This window comes from Podarcis erhardii, assembly GCF_964252035.2.
Source record: "Podarcis erhardii genome assembly, chromosome: 9".
NCBI classification, from domain to species: domain Eukaryota; kingdom Metazoa; phylum Chordata; class Lepidosauria; order Squamata; family Lacertidae; genus Podarcis; species Podarcis erhardii.
This window is the reverse complement of record NC_138512.1, coordinates 22,704,187-22,724,559: the sequence shown is the minus strand read 5'-3', so window position 1 is coordinate 22,724,559 and position 20,373 is coordinate 22,704,187. Positions and strand designations below refer to the sequence as shown.

Sequence of the window (20,373 nt, the reverse complement as noted above, 5' to 3'; positions counted from 1 at the left end):
TAAATCTTGGATCTCTTCACAGGTATACACATCCCTGACATATAACGCCACTCCTCCTCCTTTCTTGTCTGGTCTCTTTCTCTGAAATAGATTGTATCCCTCCATTATTACATTCCAGTCATGGGACTTATCCCACCAGGTTTCAGTGATGCCTATTATGTCATATTTAGTTTGCTGTACCAAGAGCTCAAGCTCATCTTGTTTATTTCCCATGCTTTGCGCATTAGTGTACAGACATTGAAGTCCATTAATCATTCCCCCGTGTCTCTTATTTAAGGATTTTTTTTTCCTCCCACCACTAGGTCTGCGTGCTGTTTGCTCCATTTGGTCTATGAAATTTGGATGATCATCTTCAATTGATAGACTCCTACCTTCAGGAGCACTGTCTCCCTCCCCCACATTAGTCAGTTTAAAGCCCTCCTCATGAGGTTTCTGAGATTTTTGGCAAAAACATTCCTCCCAACCGTTGTGAAGTGCAGCCCATCGCTTGCCAGAAGTCCATCTTCAAGAAACTGCAGTCCGTGATCTAAGAATCCAAACCGTTCCTGTTTACACCATTTGCGAAGCCAGCTGTTCACTTCCACTATTTTTCTCTCTTTCCCTGGGCCACGTCGTTCAACTGGGAGGACAGATGAGATGACAATTTGTGCATTTAATTGCTTCAATTTCCTGCCCAGAGCCTCATAGTCTCTTTTGATCTTCTGGAGGCTATTGCTTGCAGTGTCATTGGTTCCCACATGAACCAAGAGGAAGGGGTATTTGTCAGTGGGTTTTATGATTCCTTGCAGTCGTTCAGTTACATCTTGGATCTTAGCCCCGGGGAGACAGCACACTTCCCGAGACATCTTGTCAGGCCCACAGATCACTGCTTCTGTTCCCCTCAGTAGGGAATCCCCTATCACCACTACACGCCTCCTCTTAGGTTTGGTCGGGGTTCTTCCGTGAGCTGTCCGTTCCAAGGTCGCCTGCACATTCCCTGAGGACTGACTTTGCTGCTCGTCTTCATATACCTGATCGACTGTAATGAGGGAGAGATCCTCAAATGGAGTCTGCTCTTCGTCTTCCATGCTAGGGGAGAGGACCTCAAAGCGATTGTGTATTTCTAAACAATCAGAGCGAACCCTGAGCTTCCTACTTCTTTGTGTCACGTTTCTCCATATATCTGGCTCCTGTGTTGGTGAACTAGCCTCCTTCTCAGGGGAGTCCCCTGTCTCCTCCTTGGTGGAGACGGTGTGCTCTGTTGCTTCCAAGAAGAGCTCCAGCTCTCTAATTCTTTGGAGCGTAGCTACACGTTCCTCCAGCTGCTGGACTTTGTCTTTTAAGCAATTGCTGCAGGTAAAGCTGCCTGCAACCTTTGGCAAGATGGCAAACATTGTGCAGGAACTGCAGGCGACTGCAGCTGTTCCCTCACTCTCCATCTTGAGAACGTGTCGTTGGGGGTGGCTACAGCGGTCCTCCATCATAAGAAGCGTGCAGACAGGACAAATAACTCTCCCCCCCAAAAAACCCTAGGTCTCCCCCAACAAACGTTTGAGACTGGCTCCCCTAAATCTACAATATGGATCAAACTGCGCGCGCCACTAGGTGCGCGCCGCTACCCTGCAAGCTCTGATAAGCTCCTCCCACAGCTAATCACCTACCTCAACAGAAACCCTGCCCCCTCTGACCTTTGCACAGGGAAAGCAGCTAATCAGCCACAAGAAACACACACACAAGAAAACCCTTTTTGCTCCTTCTTCAGCCGCTGCCCTGCAAGCTCTGAAGGAGCAACACAGGAGCCAGATATATTTGAAGACTAGCTTCTCTTCAAATTACACGACTGTAGGAAATGCAAGCCAGTGCTGGACAGACTCCAAATGGAATGCCATATGCAGCATATTTGATATCCGTAGGCATATTAATGTGAACGACGACCAAGTGAGTCATAAACAAATTACAAAGTGCTAGGTTTATATTATTCTCTATAAAAACCCAGGTTGTAGTTCATGAATGTTCTGACTTTCTTGATTGCTATTCGATAATAAGTTAAAATATTCCGAATGCAAATTAAGTTACAGGTGCTATTTGCACTAAACCGCAGGGCATTCTGGCAAGCAGTTTAAATAATTATCTAGGGGCCTCTAAGCTAGCCAATTAGTGTAACCCATTGAATTGAAATAAATTTCTAACTTAATTTATGTCGTTTTGTTGAATGGCAATGTTACAGTAGCAATATATTCTAAGCTTTGGACAGAAATTATTGATTATTATTTAGTTATTAAACTTACGCTAATCTGCTCTTCATGCACTGGGTGCAGGAAGCCACTTAGGTACAGCAAATTATGCTTGTCAATACTAGTTTAACTGCAGGGCCAAAATCTTGCCTACCTCAGTCGGGCAGCCAGACAATCGCTGCTCCTTGCCACCTCTGAAATGGATGCATGCAACTCACGTGGTCATATCATCCAAAACTCATTTTGCCACTGTTTGGCAGCCAGATGGTACACTACAGCAGGAGGGACGTGGCCCAGCCATGTTCGGCTGTTGCTTACTAACATATGGGAACCCTGCAAATTCAGTTTTCCATATAAAGAAAGGGGGAAAGCTGCCAACAAAACCAACACCCCCTAAATCCAACCCATCATTATGCTATGTTCTGAATTATTTATATCAATGTTGCAGAATGCAATAATACTTTACTATCTGTGGGCATTCAATATGGAGACCCAGTTCAAAATTTAATGGGAAACTTTGGCTTAATAATCTACGCAAAAATGGGCAGGCACAAGGCTTACCTTCACTCTAACCAATCATGGTGTAATAAACCAAATTGGTGTGTACAAATTTGTCTCCTCTTCTGCAGGTGAGGTGGAGGGCCCAATCCACATACTGCGTACTAGCCACAGAAAATCCTATGAGCGCTGTTCTTGGCTAAACATGGATGCTATAAAATGGGACAGCTGTCCCCCAAAGAGCCCTGAACATCCCCTTTCCACTGACATCATGGGCTCTAAGGGCATATAATGGCATTTTAACATTTGGGACTTAAAACACTAGGCATCTTATATTGAGGAAAGAAAAATGTTGCACGATTCTTAATTTTCTCATTGGTTTTGCTTGTTTAATTTCCCCAGTTTTTCCCTTGTTGCATTTTCTTGCCTGGCTTTCTCCTTCAACAGAAGCCTAGTGCTAGGCTTTGGTTTCTTACAGTTATTCCCTGTCATTCCCTATTATTTTAATTCTGCCGAGTTATTTTTCTTAGCTGTTTTTCTGTCACTTCTTTCCTCTGTTGGGTTTTCTAGCATTATAGAAAACCCACTTTCGTGGGATTTCTTTTATGCTGTACCCTCTTCTTCCTTCCTGGAACCATATTTTTATTCCCTATGTCTCCCCAGCTGTGTACAATGAAGGGTACACATCAAGAATAAACAAAATCACTTCAAATTAGGAGTGCAAAAAATAAAACTATAAAATTGGAACCAGTGAGAGCTGTATTTCAGCTCTATGCACCATGTGGCAAGAACCATGGGAAAATAGATAGATAGATGGCACTTAAATATATTTAATGGCTTGAGTACTGTTTTGCTACGCCATAATCGTTCCAATAATATTTAGCATTGCTATAAAGCTTTTTAAGTGTTTAGAAGCACTTCATATGCCTGAGCTTCTTGAAATACATGCAACCACCTTGTAAGGCAAGTATTTTTATTCCCATACTGTGATCCTAATTGCAATCAGGGAGGTTTTTTTTAAAAAAGTCCTCTCTATTTAGCACTCCAGTCCATCCCTAGTTTCCTCTTATGCGAGCAAGTTCTGTGTTCATTTCCAGGTAAGATTTATTCCCAGTATTCAAACGCCTCTGTCTCAGACAGCCCTATGGGGTTGGCGCCTACAGGTACACAAAAGAGAATACATAGTGAACAATAGGATGTCCACAGTGAACCTCTGGGAATACAACTTTTTAGAAACTGTCCAGGAGTCAGCTTGACAGGAAGGTTTATGGGGAAAGGGAAGCAGTAGCCAGAGAACTTCTACATTAAAGGAAAAGCCAAGTCCCATGAGGCAAGCAGGAAGGCAAAGTGAGGGCTGGACTGTCACTTTTTTTAACAGAAAGCCCCAGTGGGATAAAGCAAACCATCAAGGCCTATAGTGGACTATGACCTAGTTTTCAAGTGCATGAGAAGCAAAAGATCGAGTGGGGTGGGGGGGAGGTGGATGGATTAATGTGCACATGACATCTATTTTGGAGGATGCAAATTTTCCACTTGTGCTCACAGCACAGAGGAGAAAGATGAAGGAACAGTGTGTGAGTAGATCTTAGCGCTGCCACATTTCCTTGCTAATATGCACCTGCCAATTTTATATCCCAAAATATTTTGTTGCACGCATGGAAGCTGGGGGAGGAAAAGCGGCCACGGCGGATAGTGAACAAGTGCCACACATAGAAACCTAAGTGGGAAAGAGACTAAACGTTTTGTCGCTTTCAAGTAGAGTCTGCTCCTGCATGACTGGGATGGACGAGGGGTCATTTCAGCTGAAGGAAAATGCACAACCAAGTAGCCTTTTCTTAACCAGTGGCAGTTGCAGATAGAACAGATCTGACAAAATATAACTCATAACCTGGATTGTCTCTTAGGGCACAATTCTGTCAAAGGTCTTCTTTAAGGTTGGCTGCAAATGTAGCACTGACCTTTCCCACAAAATGTGGTGTGCAAATTAGGATGACCCACTCTCTCCAAGCCTTTCCTCACTTTTCTTAACTTGAGGTACCACTGTAGTCCTCACTGGGCTGTTGCAAAAAGATCGTGTCATCCGGAGGAGCCTTGGCTGCCTAGATAAAACACTATAGCCCTCCACACCTTTACCTGGGAGTAAGGCCCACTGAACAGGGTGGGTTTCTTCTGAGTAGACACTCAGTGATCGCCCTTTCCCGCTGGAAACAAACCAGGCCTGCTCCAAGAAAATGCACATAGCCAAAAGAAGAGCTAACCCGCCTCCTAGAGGGCCGCTCCCTTACCTGCTTGTGATTGGCCAAACAGATAGCCAGCCAATCAGGATTTTTTAAAAATAAAAATGATTTCCCCCCTTTTCTTCTCACTTCCCTCTGGGGTCCCCATGTCTCGTGCTGTCCCCCCCCCCCATTTATGTAATTTTTACTTGTGGCCTCCTTGAAATATCCTGGGGGGGCCCGGTTGGGAAAGACTGGAGTAAATCATGAAGCATTTTCTTACCAAGCTACTGTGGTAAAAAGAAGTTAATGCTGGAGTCCAAGATAACAGCTTAGTGTGTGCCTAGAGAATTATTAATCTCCCAGAAGGCTTTTCTGCCTCGTGCACTAGCAGACATACCCTTAGATTAAACTCCCATCAGTAGATCTCTGCTTTTCATCAATCTTTCATTAGCACAAGGCTTAGAAAATCATCTGGTCAGGTACCATTAAAAGGCTTTTCATCTTCTAAAGAGAAATCCAACCAAATAAATTACTACAAGGAAGTCTGATAAAAAAATAAAAATCAAAAAATCCAAGGACCTCAAGATAGCAATGACTTTCAAATAACTTGATATTCAAGAGGTAGGAGCTGCTGTGCATTAGTCATCATAATTATTGTCTACCTGACAATGAACAGGAGAGAACCCTTTCGCTAGCAAGGGACACGTGAGATGTTCAAAAGCGACTCTTTGCTGTTCAAAGCAGTAGGCAGGAGAAAGACTACGGTAAGCGCATCATTCCCCCCACAGAGCACTTCGCTGATGCAATTTGTCTCCCTTGTTCTGCCATGTTGTAGCTGCTTGTGGCAGAGGCTCTGGTTCCCATACCCGGGGGCCTTGCTGTTTGTCATGCTTCTGTCCCTGATCACCAAATACCTAACTTGCTAGAAAGAGTCATGTGCGGGAGTCCACAAAATATAATGGAAAGACTTGTTCTAATTGCTTAATTCTAAATTTAGACTAGATGGTGACAGCAGCCACGAAATTAAAAGACGCCTGCTTCTTGGGAGAAAAGCAATGACAAACCTAGACAGCATCTTACAAAGCAGAGACATCACCTTGCCAACAAAGGTCCGTATAGTTAAAGCTATGGTTTTCCCAGTAGTGATGTATGGAAGTGAGAGCTGGACCATAAAGAAGGCTGATCGCCAAAGAATTGATGCTTTTGAATTATGGTGCTGGAGGAGACTCTTGAGAGTCCCATGGACTGCAAGAAGATCAAACGTATCCATTCTTAAGGAAATCAGCCCTGAGTGCTCACTGGAAGGACAGATCCTGAAGCTGAGGCTCCAATACTTTGGCCACCTCATGAGAAGAGAAGACTCCCTGGAAAAGACCCTGATGTTGGGAAAGATGGAGGGCACAAGGAGAAGGGGACAACAGAGGACGAGATGGTTGGACAGTGTTGTCGAAGCTACCAGCATGAATTTGACCGAACTGCGGGAGGCAGTGGAAGACAGGAGTGCCTGGCGTGCTCTGGTCCGTGGGGTCACGAAGAGTTGGACACAACTAAACGACTAAACAACAACAACAAATTTAGCCTTCCCAGTCTCGCTCTGCCTCTTCCTATATACAGCATATCCATGCATGTTGAGCCACTCTCTCAAACCCAACTCTTTTCTCCTTATACTAATACCCCGAGGCAACAAGCAAGCACCAGAAGTTCCCACCCCTCTCTTTCCTCTATTTGCTGGACACCTGTCTTTAAGTTTCAGGCCAGAGACTTTAAGGAATCAGTCATGGCTCCAGGCTATGCTTGCAAGCCTATTCAAGCAACTCTCCTTAGTAAACTCTGGTGAATCTGGAGGCTTGTCTTCAGGCAAAAAGCAGGAGACATTTCAAATGAAAGCCAAAATAATTCAAGAAGACTTAACAGCAACAAAAAGTAGGGGTCATTTGCACTACTCTAAATATTTTACAGGGAGAGCATCTGTCTGATACAGTGGTACCTCGGGTTAAGAACTTAATTCGTTCTGGAGGTCCGTTCTTAACCTGAAACTGTTCTTAACCTGAGGTAGCACTTTAGCTAATGGGGCCTCCCGCTGCGATTTCTGTTCTCATCCTGAGGTAAAGTTCTTAACTCGAGGTACTATTTCTGGGTTAGCATTTGTAACCTGAAGCATCTGTAACCCGAGGTACCACTGTATAGGTAAAAGGTAAAGAACCAATGGACGGTTAAGTCCAGTCAAAGATGACCATGGGGTAATATTAATAATAATAATAAATTATTATTTATACCCCGCCCATCTGGCTGGGTTTTCCCAGCCACTCTGGGCGGCTTCCAACAAAACACTAAAATACAATAACCTATTAAACATTAAAAGCTTCCCTAAACAGGGCTGCCTTCAGATGTCTTCTAAAAGTCTGGTAGTTGTTGTTCTCTTTGACATCTGGTGGGAGGGCATTCCACAGGGTGGGTGAAACTACCGAGAAGGCCCTCTGCCTGGTTCCCTGTAACTTGTGGCGCTCATCTCATTTTCAGGCTGAGGGAACCGGCATTTGTCCACAGACAGCTTCTGGCACACCGGAACACCGTGACTGGAACACCGTGACGGAGAGCATGCAGAAACGCTGTTTACCTTCCATACCTATTTATCTACTTGCACTAGTGTGCTTTTGAACTGCTAGGTTGACAGGAGCTGGGACAGAGCAACGGGAGCTCACACCGTGGCGGGGATTCAAACTGTCCACCCACAGTGCCACCCACATCCCTCAGTCTAATATAAGGCCTGTAGCTCAGTGGTAGTGCATAGGCTTAGCATGCAGAAGGTCCCAGGTTCAATCCCTGGCACCAGCAAGTAGCAATGGGAATGTCCTCCATTTGAAACCCTGGAGACCCATTGCTAGGGATAATGCTTTTCTAAAACATCGTTTTTTTCATTGTCCTTTATTGAAAGATTTTTGGCAGAAGGTAATGGAAACTATCAACAGAACTCTATGGAACAACCTTACATTTACAGAGCAAAATATCCTCTTGAATTATACCCAGCACATGGAACCTTACAAAAGGGCAATACGAGTGGACTCTCCGTGCCTTACCACAGCAAAAAGACTGATACTGATGAATTGGAAAAATAAAAATGCGGCTCCTTTCTACGATCGGATTGAAGCCTTATGCAAACTCGCAACATATGAACAACCTGCATATAAATGCAAACTTGCCATGAACAAATTCAATAATATTTGGAATCCATTCTTACAAATACTGTAATTGGTTAAGATGTGGTAAAGTACAATAACAACCTTGTAAAGTATACAGTTTTGGTTTTCCACCCCTCCCCTCTTTATTTTCCCTTCTACACGGGTCCTGTTTCTCTTTTTCTTTTTCTCTCTTTTATTGACGTCTCACCATGTTTAGTGCACATATAATTATGTACTTTTTGAACTTTCAATAAAGATGTTAAAAAAGAAAAAGAAAAAGAAAAACATCTTGTTGTGAACAACTATATGATAGAAGCGATAAAAGACAACATTTATTACTAGGATGCTGTGTTTCATCTAGAACGCAAGCATTATACAGAAGCGGATTTTAACATCATAGAATAAATGTATTCCAAACTCACCGGCCATTGTCGCGGCCTACACCCCAGACTCGGATGCTTACGATGGGCTGTGAATGAAGAATACTGCGATCCATGGGGTCAACCAAATTTAGCATGTCATTCTCCAGGATAAGATACATGTCCTTTCCCTGATCGAGAGAAGAGCAGCTATAATCTCTTACTCACTCAAAGAAGCGTTTGCCCCTATGTAATGCTAATTCAGGTGGCTTTGCCCCACCACGCAAGGTGCTACTAAGAAAGGTATTTGCTTCCTCCACCCACTTAAGTCTCTTCCACCCTTCCATATAATATGAGAACAGAGGGTTAAAGGAAGCACGATCTCATGCAATGCGGTCATTATTTATAAATTATGACCATGGCTGCTAATGCAGGTGGCTTTAAAGAGTTAGGCAATATCATTGGGGGGGGGGGGACAGCAGGAATCATAGAATCATCGAGTTGGAAGAGACCACAAGGGCCATCGAGTCCAACCCCCTGCCAAGCAGGAAACACCATCAGAGCACTCCTGACATATGGTAGTCAAGCCTCTGCTTAAAGACCTCCAAAGAAGGAGACTCCACCACACTCCTTGGCAGCAAATTCCACTGTCGGACAGCTCTTACTATGGACTATGGAGCCTATGTTATCTCTGGATAACATGCTTGAAATGAGCAACAAGGGTGAACTTACACCCTTGGACTACATGGGATGCTTGTAATTCTTACGTTTTTATAAAAGGGAAGCACCCTTATTACCTTTTCAACTCAAGAGACCACAGGTACTGAGCCCCCTTGTAACCATACTGGCCTCTGATTACAGGGGGACATGACCCAAGAGCCCCTTCCTAGCACTTAACTTGTCCTGCACTTTGGGAAAGGAAAGAGCCACTGCTGGCTCAGATGCGCCTTCTTTTTCCTCGCCAGAGCAAACAAGGCCATTGCTCCAAACTAGCTGTTTCACTTCCTTGTTCTTTCTCGGCAGTGGCTGCTTTTGCCGAAATATGAAAGTGCAGGAAAAAGCAGGTGTCACCGATAAAATACCAGAATTATTAGAATGGAGAATCAAATTTCTTGCCTTCGCAGAGATGGCAAAATCAACAGAATCAATTAGAGGCTAATCAAAAAATTAAGAAAGAGTGGGAATGCGTTAAGGAATACATGAAAAAAAGTCGCTGCTGGAGCTTAAAAATCAATATGCAAAAGTTTAAAAGGCACAAGGAGATAAGATAATATTATATTAATGATGGAATAATAAATAAAGTGAATAACGCAACAATAGCAAAAATAATAGTATGTAAAGAAGATTGCACACGGGTGGAGGGAAGTATTGGGCTGTGGGGAAGGGAGGTGAAGGGATTAATTGAAACTGTTAAAGATTGGTATAGGATTCAAGAGATTTAAATTTTCATAAATATTCTATAAGGAAAGCAGCAAGAAATATCAAGTAAAGGTATTGGAGAGGATATCAGTGTAAATGAAAACATGAGACTTATGGTTTTGTTACATGTGATTTTATTTTGGAGTTTGTTAATTTTGGAGTTGTTTGTTGTATATTACGTGAATTATTTTGTATATTATTTTGTATATTATGTGAATAAAATAGTAAAGAATGCAATTTAAAAAAAGAAAAAAAGAAAAAGCAGCTGCCACTAGAGAACGGGGAAGTACGATAAGACAGAGATATTTCTTACCTCTCCCCAAATGCCAACCGTGTCCCGTATATCGTTTTTACAATAAGAGAGCTGTCGGATGCAATTGTTCACAGCAACGCTGCTTTTCCCAGGAGCCAAATCTTCCTCTGCCATTTCAACCCATCCCAAAGAACGAACCGCAAAGCACTGTAAAGGAATAATGAAAAGGAGTGTTAACCTTTTAGGTCTTAATGGCCTCCGCACGATTGTGTCATATTTTATTTTATGCAAACCCACATTTATGTTGAGGACAGCCGGTCAAGCCTTTATACTGTTGTCATCTTTTGCTCAACAAGGCAAGTTGAGAGTAGAATCATAGAATTGCAGAACTGGAAGGTACCCTAAGGGTCTTCTAGTCCAACCCCCCCTTGCAATGCAATTTCAACAAATGGCCCACCATCAATTTGAAGCCATTCTGGACTCTGCTTAGCTTTGCAAATGTGCTAGCAGTTTTATTGCTGAACCACTAGAACAAAAAATATAACTTTCAAGCCGTTTGGCCCCAAAATGACAACTACCGTATTTTTCACTCCATAAGACACACCTAGTTTTTAGAAGGGGAATGCAAGAAAAAAAATTTTTTTAAAGGGAGCGCTGAGCAGAGCCTGTATGCATCCCAGCCTCTGCTCAGTGCTCCCTTTCACGAGCCGCGTGGAGCTTGTGTGTGGTGCTTGCAGGCTTTTCCCTAGGAGGGAGAAGGGTGCACGGCTCCTGCGGGCTTTTCTACAAGGTGGGGGAATTCACCCACCTCCCGCCAAAGCCCGCAAGAGCCGCACGGAGCGTGTGTGTGGCTCTTGGGGGCTTTTCCCACCTGCCTCCCACCTGCATTCGCTCCATAAGACGAACACACGTTCCCTTACTTTTTAGGAGTGAAAAAGTGTGTCTTATGGAACGAAAAATACGGCAAGCCTTCCGTTTTGGCGGATGTAACCCTTGTTTCAGGAGCCATTAGGTGCCAAGCTTATATACCAGAGTTTCTAACTTTGCTGGGAAATCAGTGTCAGGACTGCAAAAAGCCCTACCCACCTTAGATAGCAATGACTATCTGGGATTGGGAGTAGTGTTCGGAACTCTCATTGTTCCAGGCATATTTTGCAAGAGGGAATTTCATTAGAGTGAGCAGTTTCTGAGTTCTGGGCACAGTACTGAACTGAAGATTTCAGATTAAAACTGCAGAGTGGAAGGAAAGGACGACCTTTTTCTGCCTCCCCACTTTCAGCTACTCTCTGGAGAATGGAGAAGAGACTCTCTTAAGAATATTAAGAGGATGGGCAGGGGGAGGACTAGATCATGTGAAAAATGAACATAATATTTTAGCTGTTCATTCATTTACAGCTTTGTATTCTTGTTATAAAAAACACGCCCAGAAATTCTGTTGTTGCGCCCATAACCTAGGTTTAAGGTGATATTTCAGCTCCTAGCTTTCATATCTCAGTTCCTAACACTGATTGGGAGAGATCTCACATCCGTGTTTTAAAGAAACATATGAGCAGTACAATCAGGGAGAGAGACCCAAAGGTGGGAAAACCATCTTTTCCACTGCCTTGCCAAGTTCACCCTGGCAGAGTAGAAGAGGTGTTTTTCTATCCTAAGGCTAAGAATATTTTGAATCCATGCCTCTCCTCCTCTGCCCTACCCACCTTTTGCTTTTACCAAAGAACTCTGAGAGGGTGATCTAAAATAATCCCATGGCCCTGAGACACCCACCCAGGGACCACAGGACTGCAAACCTTGCTTTCCATATGAAAACTTAACATTTTTATAATACACTTTACAAGGACGGCCGGACAAAGAAATACAAATTGCAAATGAAATTGCATTTGAGAGAACCGGACTTATATGAGACACCTGTCACAATCTTTTACAACACGTGACAGTTGATTATAAATGATAAAAATGGAAGGAAGCCAAACTAATGCAGTCGCTGCAGCTTGGGAAAACTGAAGACATATGGCTCCTTTGGCAAGTGAGAGAAAAATGCTAGAGTATATTATTAGTAACTATGGCTTACTATAAAGAGTCTTGTGGCAGGTAGGCAACTAAAAATTTTATTGATTACATCATAAGCTTTCGTGGACTAATAAATAAATCACTTGGTCTTTAAGGACTCTTAATAGTCTGTTGCAGCAAACAGAAAAATCATATGTGGTTTATGATAAAACTGGTTATTTCTTCAAACTGTAAAATCCCAAGAAATTATACATGTAGTGGTGGAGCACAGACTGAGAGAACAAAGGAAAATATGGAGAATTTAAAGAAGTATTTCAAAGAAATCAAAACTCTTTCAACCCACTCTTATTTTCTTGCCCCTACTGCCTAGGGGCAAATGGGGATTGTCAGCCTGGGAAAGTAGCCTGGGAATGTAGGAGAAGGAAAACTCTGATCCTAAGCCTCTGCTGCCTTTGGGAGAGGAAGAGGCTAAGGAGTAAACCCTACACAAATCCAGAGTGGCGTCCCTAAGGCCTTGTACACCTCCTTCTGGCAACTCCACAGATAAACTGGTGTCAAACATATTGCTCTGCTTTCCTTTGGACCACACCAGCGAGGCCAAGAGCAGAGTCTTGTCATCTGGGCAGCCCAGGACTTCCATGCCCAATGCCTAGGCTTGCGCCCCAGGGAGTTCACTTTGGTGGTGCTAACGCGGCAAAAACAACACAGGAGATTGGTTACAAGTTACCAGTCTCTGCAGCCACAGCAGGCGCCGTGATTCTCCAGTGGCTTAACTTCACTCCTGGTGGTGCACTCCATTGTCTCTTGAGACAGATGGTTGTAACTCCTTCCTTACCTTCAGCTCTCAAATAAATTTTAAAAACCCATCAAGGTGGGGAGAGAGTTGTTGTTGTTTAGTCGTTTAGTCGTGTCCGACTCTTCGTGACCCCACGGACCAGAGCACGCCAGGCACTCCTGTCTTCCACTGCCTCCCGCAGTTTGGTCAGACTCATGTTTGTAGCTTCAAGAACACTGTCCAACCATCTTGTCCTCTGTTGTCTCCTTCTCCTTGTGCCCTCCATCTTTCCCAACATCAGGGTCTTTTCCAGGGAGTCTTCTCTTCTCATGAGGTGGCCAAAGTATTGGAGCCTCAGCTTCAGGATCTGTCCTTCCAGTGAGCACTCAGGGCTGATTTCCTTAAGAATGGATACGTTTGATCTTCTTGCAGTCTATGGGACTCTCAAGAGTCTCCTCCAGCACCATAATTCAAAAGCATCAATTCTTCGGCAATCAGCCTTCTTTATGGTCCAGCTCTCACTTCCATACATCACTACTGGGAAAACCATAGCTTTAACTATATGGACCTTTGTTGGCATTGTGATGTCTCTGCTTTTTAAGATGCTGTCTAGGGGGAGAGAGTAGCTGCTTCCATTAGGCAGCATTCAACTGGATTGAACTTGTCTTTTAGAAGCTTTAAACCAGTGGTTCCCAACCTTTCTTTGGCCACGCCCCACCTAAGCATCTCTAAAATTCTGATGCCCCCACCCTGTGACATATAATTCTTATTATTCAAAAAGTGAACTCCTTTCAATAAAGTGAACATTATTCAAAAAGTGGAGGAAGCATAAAAGGCCATTCACTGTTAACAACTCATTCTCGAATTACCCCCCTTAAAAATCAGATTGCTCCTCTGGGGGGGGGTGCCCCACATTGGGAACCATGGCTTTAAACGATAGTATACACATTATTGCTTACAATATGTTTTGTTTGTCTGGCTCTTTGGTGTGAGGAGATGAGGGCAAAGGTGCCCATATCAGTGTAAACTGCAATGCTCAGATACTCTCGCTGCAATAGAAAGCTGGCTCAGTGGCAGAGTAATAAAAATAAATATTTGGAGGACAATGAGCAGATCATCTGACATGCAGAAGCCATTAGGAATAATGCAGAAAGCTTGTTCCTTTAGGTGCCTCCTGCAGTCCCCTCTGCTAATGGTGCACTGGAATAAGAAGCATAGACAGAATATGGAAATAATTTTGTATGTGCTAAAGTTCCCTGACAGCACCGCCTCTGATTTCCTTGCAAGCATATGGGTCAATCAGATAACGGTGGGAAGCTGAGAATCAGCACACAGAATGTCATCGGTTGTCACAACAAATATTTGCAGCATTCTGAAGGGTAGTTGGGTTTGTTTTTTACTTTTTCGGAACCATTATTTTCACAAATCGTTAGTATTAATTTTGGTTACTGTGCTCTGGAGGAAAGACTGGCAATGCAGCTACCTTGTCTTTATTCAAGGAGGGAAGGATCTGCCATCCCGCCCCCCAGCTCCTGACAGGAAGGTGTGTTGGTTGTAGGAATCTTAGTGGTGTTTCACTGCTGCGATATGTTAGCAACAAGGCATGACGGCGGATTTGCCCAGCTGAGATGCCTACACTGTCACTGCTGGTGGAAGCTGCTTCCACACAGCCCGGTGAAGATGTGAATTACGCCCTTAAGAGGTCAATTTTATTTAGATGTGTAGATTTTCCAACATATTGACCGGTTCCAGTATACAGTGGTACCTCAGGTTACATACGCTTCAGGTTACAGACTCCACTAACCCAGAAATATTACCTCGGGCTAAGAACTCTGCTTCAGGATGAGAACAGAAATCGTGCTCTGACGGTGTGGCAGCAGCAGGAGGCCCCATTAGCTAAAGTGGTGCTTCAGGTTAAGAACAGTTTCAGGTGAAGAACAGACCTCCGGAACGAATTAAATACTTAACCTGAGGTACCACTGTACCAGCAAGATCCACAAAAATAATGTATTTTAAAATGTAAACATTCTGTGCATTGTCAATATTACCAGAAGCATCCCTAACTATGCATTCAGAAGCCAGTGTGCCGTAACAGTTAAGAGTGTTGGGCTAGGACCTGGGAAACACGGGTTCAAATCCCCGTTCGGTCATGAAGCTCACTGGGCAACCTTGGGCCAGTCACTCTCTCTCAGCCTAACCTACTCACAGGGTTGCTGTGAGGCTAAATGGGGAGCAGAACCATGCGCACCACCTTGAGCATCTTGGGAGAGAAGGTAGTATATGAATGTTAATAAATAAATAAAAATAACGTTAATAAACAGAGTTATAAAATACTGGAATCCACCCCGCCCCCATTTCCTTGGGCATCATAGGATTGAGCTATTTGGTTCTCAGACTTCTACAGAATAATAAATATCTATCCATTTTGCACGACTGTCATGAATCATGTAAAATACGGAGCATATTCTTAATTCTTCACTACTGCTGCCCCCCTGTGACTAACAAGCTATACTGTTGCCAGTATCTAGCATGCACAATGAATTCAGCAATCCTGCAGGGACCTTGAGTGATTTTAGCTGGAGTTCTGCTATAGATTCCTGCCCACGTCGCATAGCTTTGCAATATATATCCATATATATCTATATATCTGTATCTATCTATATCTATAGATATATCTGCCATGGGGTGGGGGGCTGGAATGCAAGGAAAGGAAACCTCTAAAGATTTTCAGAGCCAGAATACCTGAAGACAGATGGTTAGCAAGCCTAGGGAATTCCCAGGACTGCTAAACTGAAGGTTAGTGTTTTAGCTTTACATCTTTAAAGTGTTCCATTTTAAATTTAAAATAGACCCCTGCAGCTGATAATCTGGCCAATTTTTTTTCAAATCACTGTGTGCGGTTCTTCACTTTTTTAACTGGCCACCTGCAACCTTCCTTTCCTAGGCATTGGGGGGGGGCGCTTTGATTCTTTAGGAGTCCAGCAGCTCAGCCAATGGCACAAAGGGAGACCCTTGGGATCAAGCAGTTTAGCCAATGGCAATCAAAAACACATCTACCTGTGGCATAAGGGTGGTTCACATGATCGCTCCCAAAAATCTTTTTTCATTGCCATTACTGCAATGCACTATAGATATAAGCCCTAGATTTCTTGGTAATGTTTATTTGAAATTGAAATATATTGAAATACTTTATTGTCACTTGTACAATTTGTATACAGTGAGATTACACGAGCACCCCCCACTCAGCTCCCTTAATCTTAATTCCCCTTGTTTACTGGCGCACACCCACCAAACCCGAAAGTCAGTTGCCCTGTTGTTATCTTTTCATTCAGCAGCCTAACAGCTCACAGATAGAAGCTGTTCTTTACCCTGTTGGTGCGACTAATCATGCTTCTGTATCTTCTGTCTGAGGGCAGGAGATCAAGAAAATGCCGGCCAAGGTGTGAGTCATCCCTGAGAATTTTCCTCACTCTCCTGAGGCAATGTTCTTCCGCTATTTCATCCAACAGATTCATGGGACAGCCCATAATATCTTGTGCTGTATTCACCACCCTCTGTAGGCACTTCCTATCAGATGATGCCAAACCAGCGTACCACACCGTGATGCAGTATGAAAGGACACTTTCTATTGTGGACCAGTAGAAGGAGATCATCAGGTGTTGATTGACATTGTTCTTCCGCAAGACTCTGAGGAGATGGAGTCTCTGTTGGGCTTTCTTAACCACCTGGGTTGTATTTATTTTCCAAGTAAGGTCTTCACTGAGATAAAACTCCTAGGAATTTAAAGGAAGCGACTCTCTCCACACAGCCCTCCCCAAGGTACTGCGGGGCTAGTTCTCCTCTCTTCCTCCGAAAGTCCAACACCATTTTCTTTGTCTTGCTGATATTAAGGTGCAAGTTGTTCCCTAGGCACCATGTAATGCAATACAGATATACCATATTCTTCGCCCCATAAGGCGCACTGGCCCATAGGACGCACCTAGTTTTTTGGGGGAAAATAAAGAACAAAATTCTTATTCCCCCCCCCAGGCGCGGGACAGGAAGCTGTCCCCCGAGCTTGTGGGGCTGGCGGCGGGGAGAAGCAGGCTTCTCCCGCCGCCAGCCTTCAAACCAGGTCAGGGGACAGCGGGAAAGGTATGCTGTGCCTCTCTCGCTGTCCCCCGAGTTTGTGGGGCTGGCGACGGGGAGGAGCAGGCTTCTCCCACCACCAGCCTTCTAACCAAGTCGAGGGACAGCGGGATGGCGGCGTTCCGCCTCCCCGCTGTCCCCCGAGCTTGTGGGCCTGGCGGTGGGGCTCTCCTGAAGCCTGGAGAGCAAGAGGGGTCGGTGCGCACCGACCCCTCTCGCTCTCCAGGCTTCAGCGAAAGCCTGCATTCGCCCCATAGGACGGACACACATTTCCCCTTCATTTTTGGAGGGGAAAAGGTCCGTCCTATTGGGCGAAAAATACGGTAAGCCCTTGATTTCTTGGTAATGTTTATTTATCTACCTGGTAAAGCATCCTGCATGCAGTTCTACCAAGCATAAATATTGGTTTTCATTTCCCAGATAGCTTTGAGCTTGGGGGCAAAAACTAATAAGACTGAACAAGTTCCGCTAACCCAGAAATAGCACCTTGGGTCAAGAACTCTGCTTCAGGATGAGAACAGAAATCACACAGCAGCAGCGGGAGGCCCCATTAGCTAAAGTGGTACCTCAGATTAAGAACAGTTTCAGGTTAAGAATGGACCTATGGAACGAATTAAGTTCTTAACCTGAGGTACCACTGTATTTAGTTGGAAGAAAAAGATAGAGTGATGTTATTTACTGTGAAATGTCTGTCATGATGTGCATTTCTTCCCACAAATTCAAATCTCGCCTCTGGACCTGTCGTGAATTTATAAGGGGACCTTAGGCAAGCAACATATTCTCAGCCTTAGCAGCCAACCACCAATATAGGTTATTGAAGCTGTCCTACATAATATGGGGACAACATCGATAACCTATAGGCATTGGAAGGACTACAATTTTGTAAAATGCTTTGAACACTCTGAAGAATTACATAAATGGGAAATATTTGTTACTACTGTTACATAAACAATGTGCTATCTACACATTTTTTTTCATCCCTTACCATGCAACCACTGCTCTGGAAAACCTTTGGTAGGTAGGTCCTGATCTCCCATTTGCAACTAAATACTATATATTTTAGAAAAACGCCCCTCTTATTTCACATAGAAAAGGGTGGTTCCTTATATGTACACTCTATGCAAGCCATTACATTATTTAAGAAGTCCTTTCATTACAGAACGCTGAACAGATGTATCTGAGGAGCTGCATTTAGGTCAGAAAATTAACTACTCAGGCATCACAATCTAGAGGACTCTTCAATCTCGGAGCAGAAGATTAAGCAATTTCCCCACTGCAAGAAAACGTATACACCAGCTAGACTGAACAATATTTAGAACAGCTTCCCCTGGCACTGATATAGAGATTAAAAACTAGAAAATGTGAAACAGATTGCACATGCCAAAGAGGAGCGGGAAGGGAAGAGGCGATCCTTTACTTCTGTGGAGAACCAAAAAGATATTCATTTACTTGACTGGACCAGATTTAAATGGACCTCTTACCTTCAAGAAGTCCTCGGACTCTTTTATCTCATTAAAATTCCAAATCACTTAATCTAAAAGGTCCAAACATATTTTATTTTATTTTATTCCCATTTCACCATTTCCACTGAAGACTCGGTTCACAAATTAACATTTATTATTATTATTAAGATGACCTCCACCATACAGAATCGAAGCAGATGTTTAGAAAACATCTGCACAATGAAAGGGAAGGCAGAATCAAAGAAGCTATGGCACAGAGGACCAAATCTCTAGTGGTATTGCAGGTATTATTAAAACAGAAACAAAAGACTTGTTTTCATGAATAGCGTGCATTTACTTGCAGTTAAATATGTAATATTCCCTCTTTATTTTAACTGCGATGCTCTAAGGACTTTGAAACATCCCCTATTCCTTTCTGCTCTTCATGAAGGTGTTTTGTAGGTTGAATGATATCTGAAGTGGCATTTTATTGTTGCTGGCTTTTAAAAAAAAACCAATGCAGGCCCTGAGCCAAGTATTTACACAAACAGAGAACTGTCCAAAGGTGCATAACAGCAGACATGTTTATTAAGATGGGTTAATTGAAGCACACAGATCTCTTAAATACAACATTTCAAAAGGCTATGCATTTGCTGCATGTTTTAAATTTAAAAGCGTGTCTCATATTTACCAACATTTTATTTTAAAAAGAGATTTTTAAAATAAAAACCACTAGCTACAGACCTTCACAGAATCAGCCACTGGGATATCAGATTTTCCAAATCATGTTTTAAGACAGAGGGCCGATTTAAATACAGCATTACAACTCACACTGCAGCCGAGACTCTTCAACACTCAAACCTGTTATTGATGTTGCTGGTAAACTGGTCCAGCAATATTTCATATAGACAGCAAACCGTCAACAACAAGGTCACAAAATGTACCAGTGAAACCCTTACCTCCACCTTCCCAATGTTGCCTGTATTTGTTTGTATAATAGTCAATACAGCTGTCCAAAAATGTGTTATTATTTTTTATACAACTTCCAAAGATGTGTATTAAATCCACGTTAATTCCCTTATACTTATAACAATGCATGTTTCAGCCAAAATGTTTACTAATTCTGTCCTTTACTTTCAGTTCCTTTGCTAATGATCCCTAGCATGGAATTTGCCTTTTTCACAGCTGCCACACACTGACTGCTAGATATTTTATGGCACCACGAACGGTAAATATGTACTTTTTTTAGTGAGTAACAATCTCCTCCTAGTCGCCAGGCAAAGATTAACAAATGGTGGATTTCCCCCTGTTGGATCACAAATAGTTTACATAAATACATGTAGGCAGGTGGAAAAAACCACTGTAAAACAGTCTATAATTAGTATCTGACCCAGCATAAATTGGATAAAAAATTTGGAGATAATATTAATACATGTTAGCAGTCTAATAGAGTTTTTCCATACGTTATGGTCCAACCAAATAATAAAGTCTTATTGGATTCAGATTTTTAAAAACCAATAACTAATGACAGTGTACAAAGTGTCATTGTGTCCTTTAGTTGCTATTATTGGATTTATAAGATGAAGTGGTTAGAATTTAACAATTCTGACAGCAGCCCAAATAAAAACTGCAAAACAACAACAACCCAAAACTGGTTGTTGAAGATTGAAGTCTCTAAAATGAAACAACGTATCACTAAAGTATGGCACATTGCAAAGACCCAATCCAATTTAGTAATAAATAGGCCAAGTAAAATGAAAGAATATCAATACATAAAGAGGACTCTGCATCTGAAAAAGTGAGTTCTGGATTAGGAAAGCTGGTTGGCACCATTTATCCTTAAGGTGTCGCAGTACTGATAGACTTCTTCAACAAATG

At 42.9% G+C, this 20,373-nt stretch overlaps 1 protein-coding gene across 8 annotated transcripts in view; it reads right to left on the bottom strand.

Annotated features, from left to right (window-relative positions):
- APBB2 (amyloid beta precursor protein binding family B member 2) overlaps positions 1-20,373 on the bottom strand; it is a 173,252-nt gene that overhangs the window by 40,930 nt on the left and 111,949 nt on the right. For all 8 annotated transcript variants that reach the window (XM_081875747.1, XM_081875750.1, XM_081875744.1 and 5 more), the window contains 2 exons: positions 10,201-10,347; positions 8,532-8,659 (listed from right to left, as the gene is read on the bottom strand). In XM_081875747.1, coding sequence (XP_081731873.1) covers positions 8,532-8,659; positions 10,201-10,347 — 275 coding nt within the window. The remainder of the gene's footprint in view (positions 1-8,531; positions 8,660-10,200; positions 10,348-20,373) is intronic.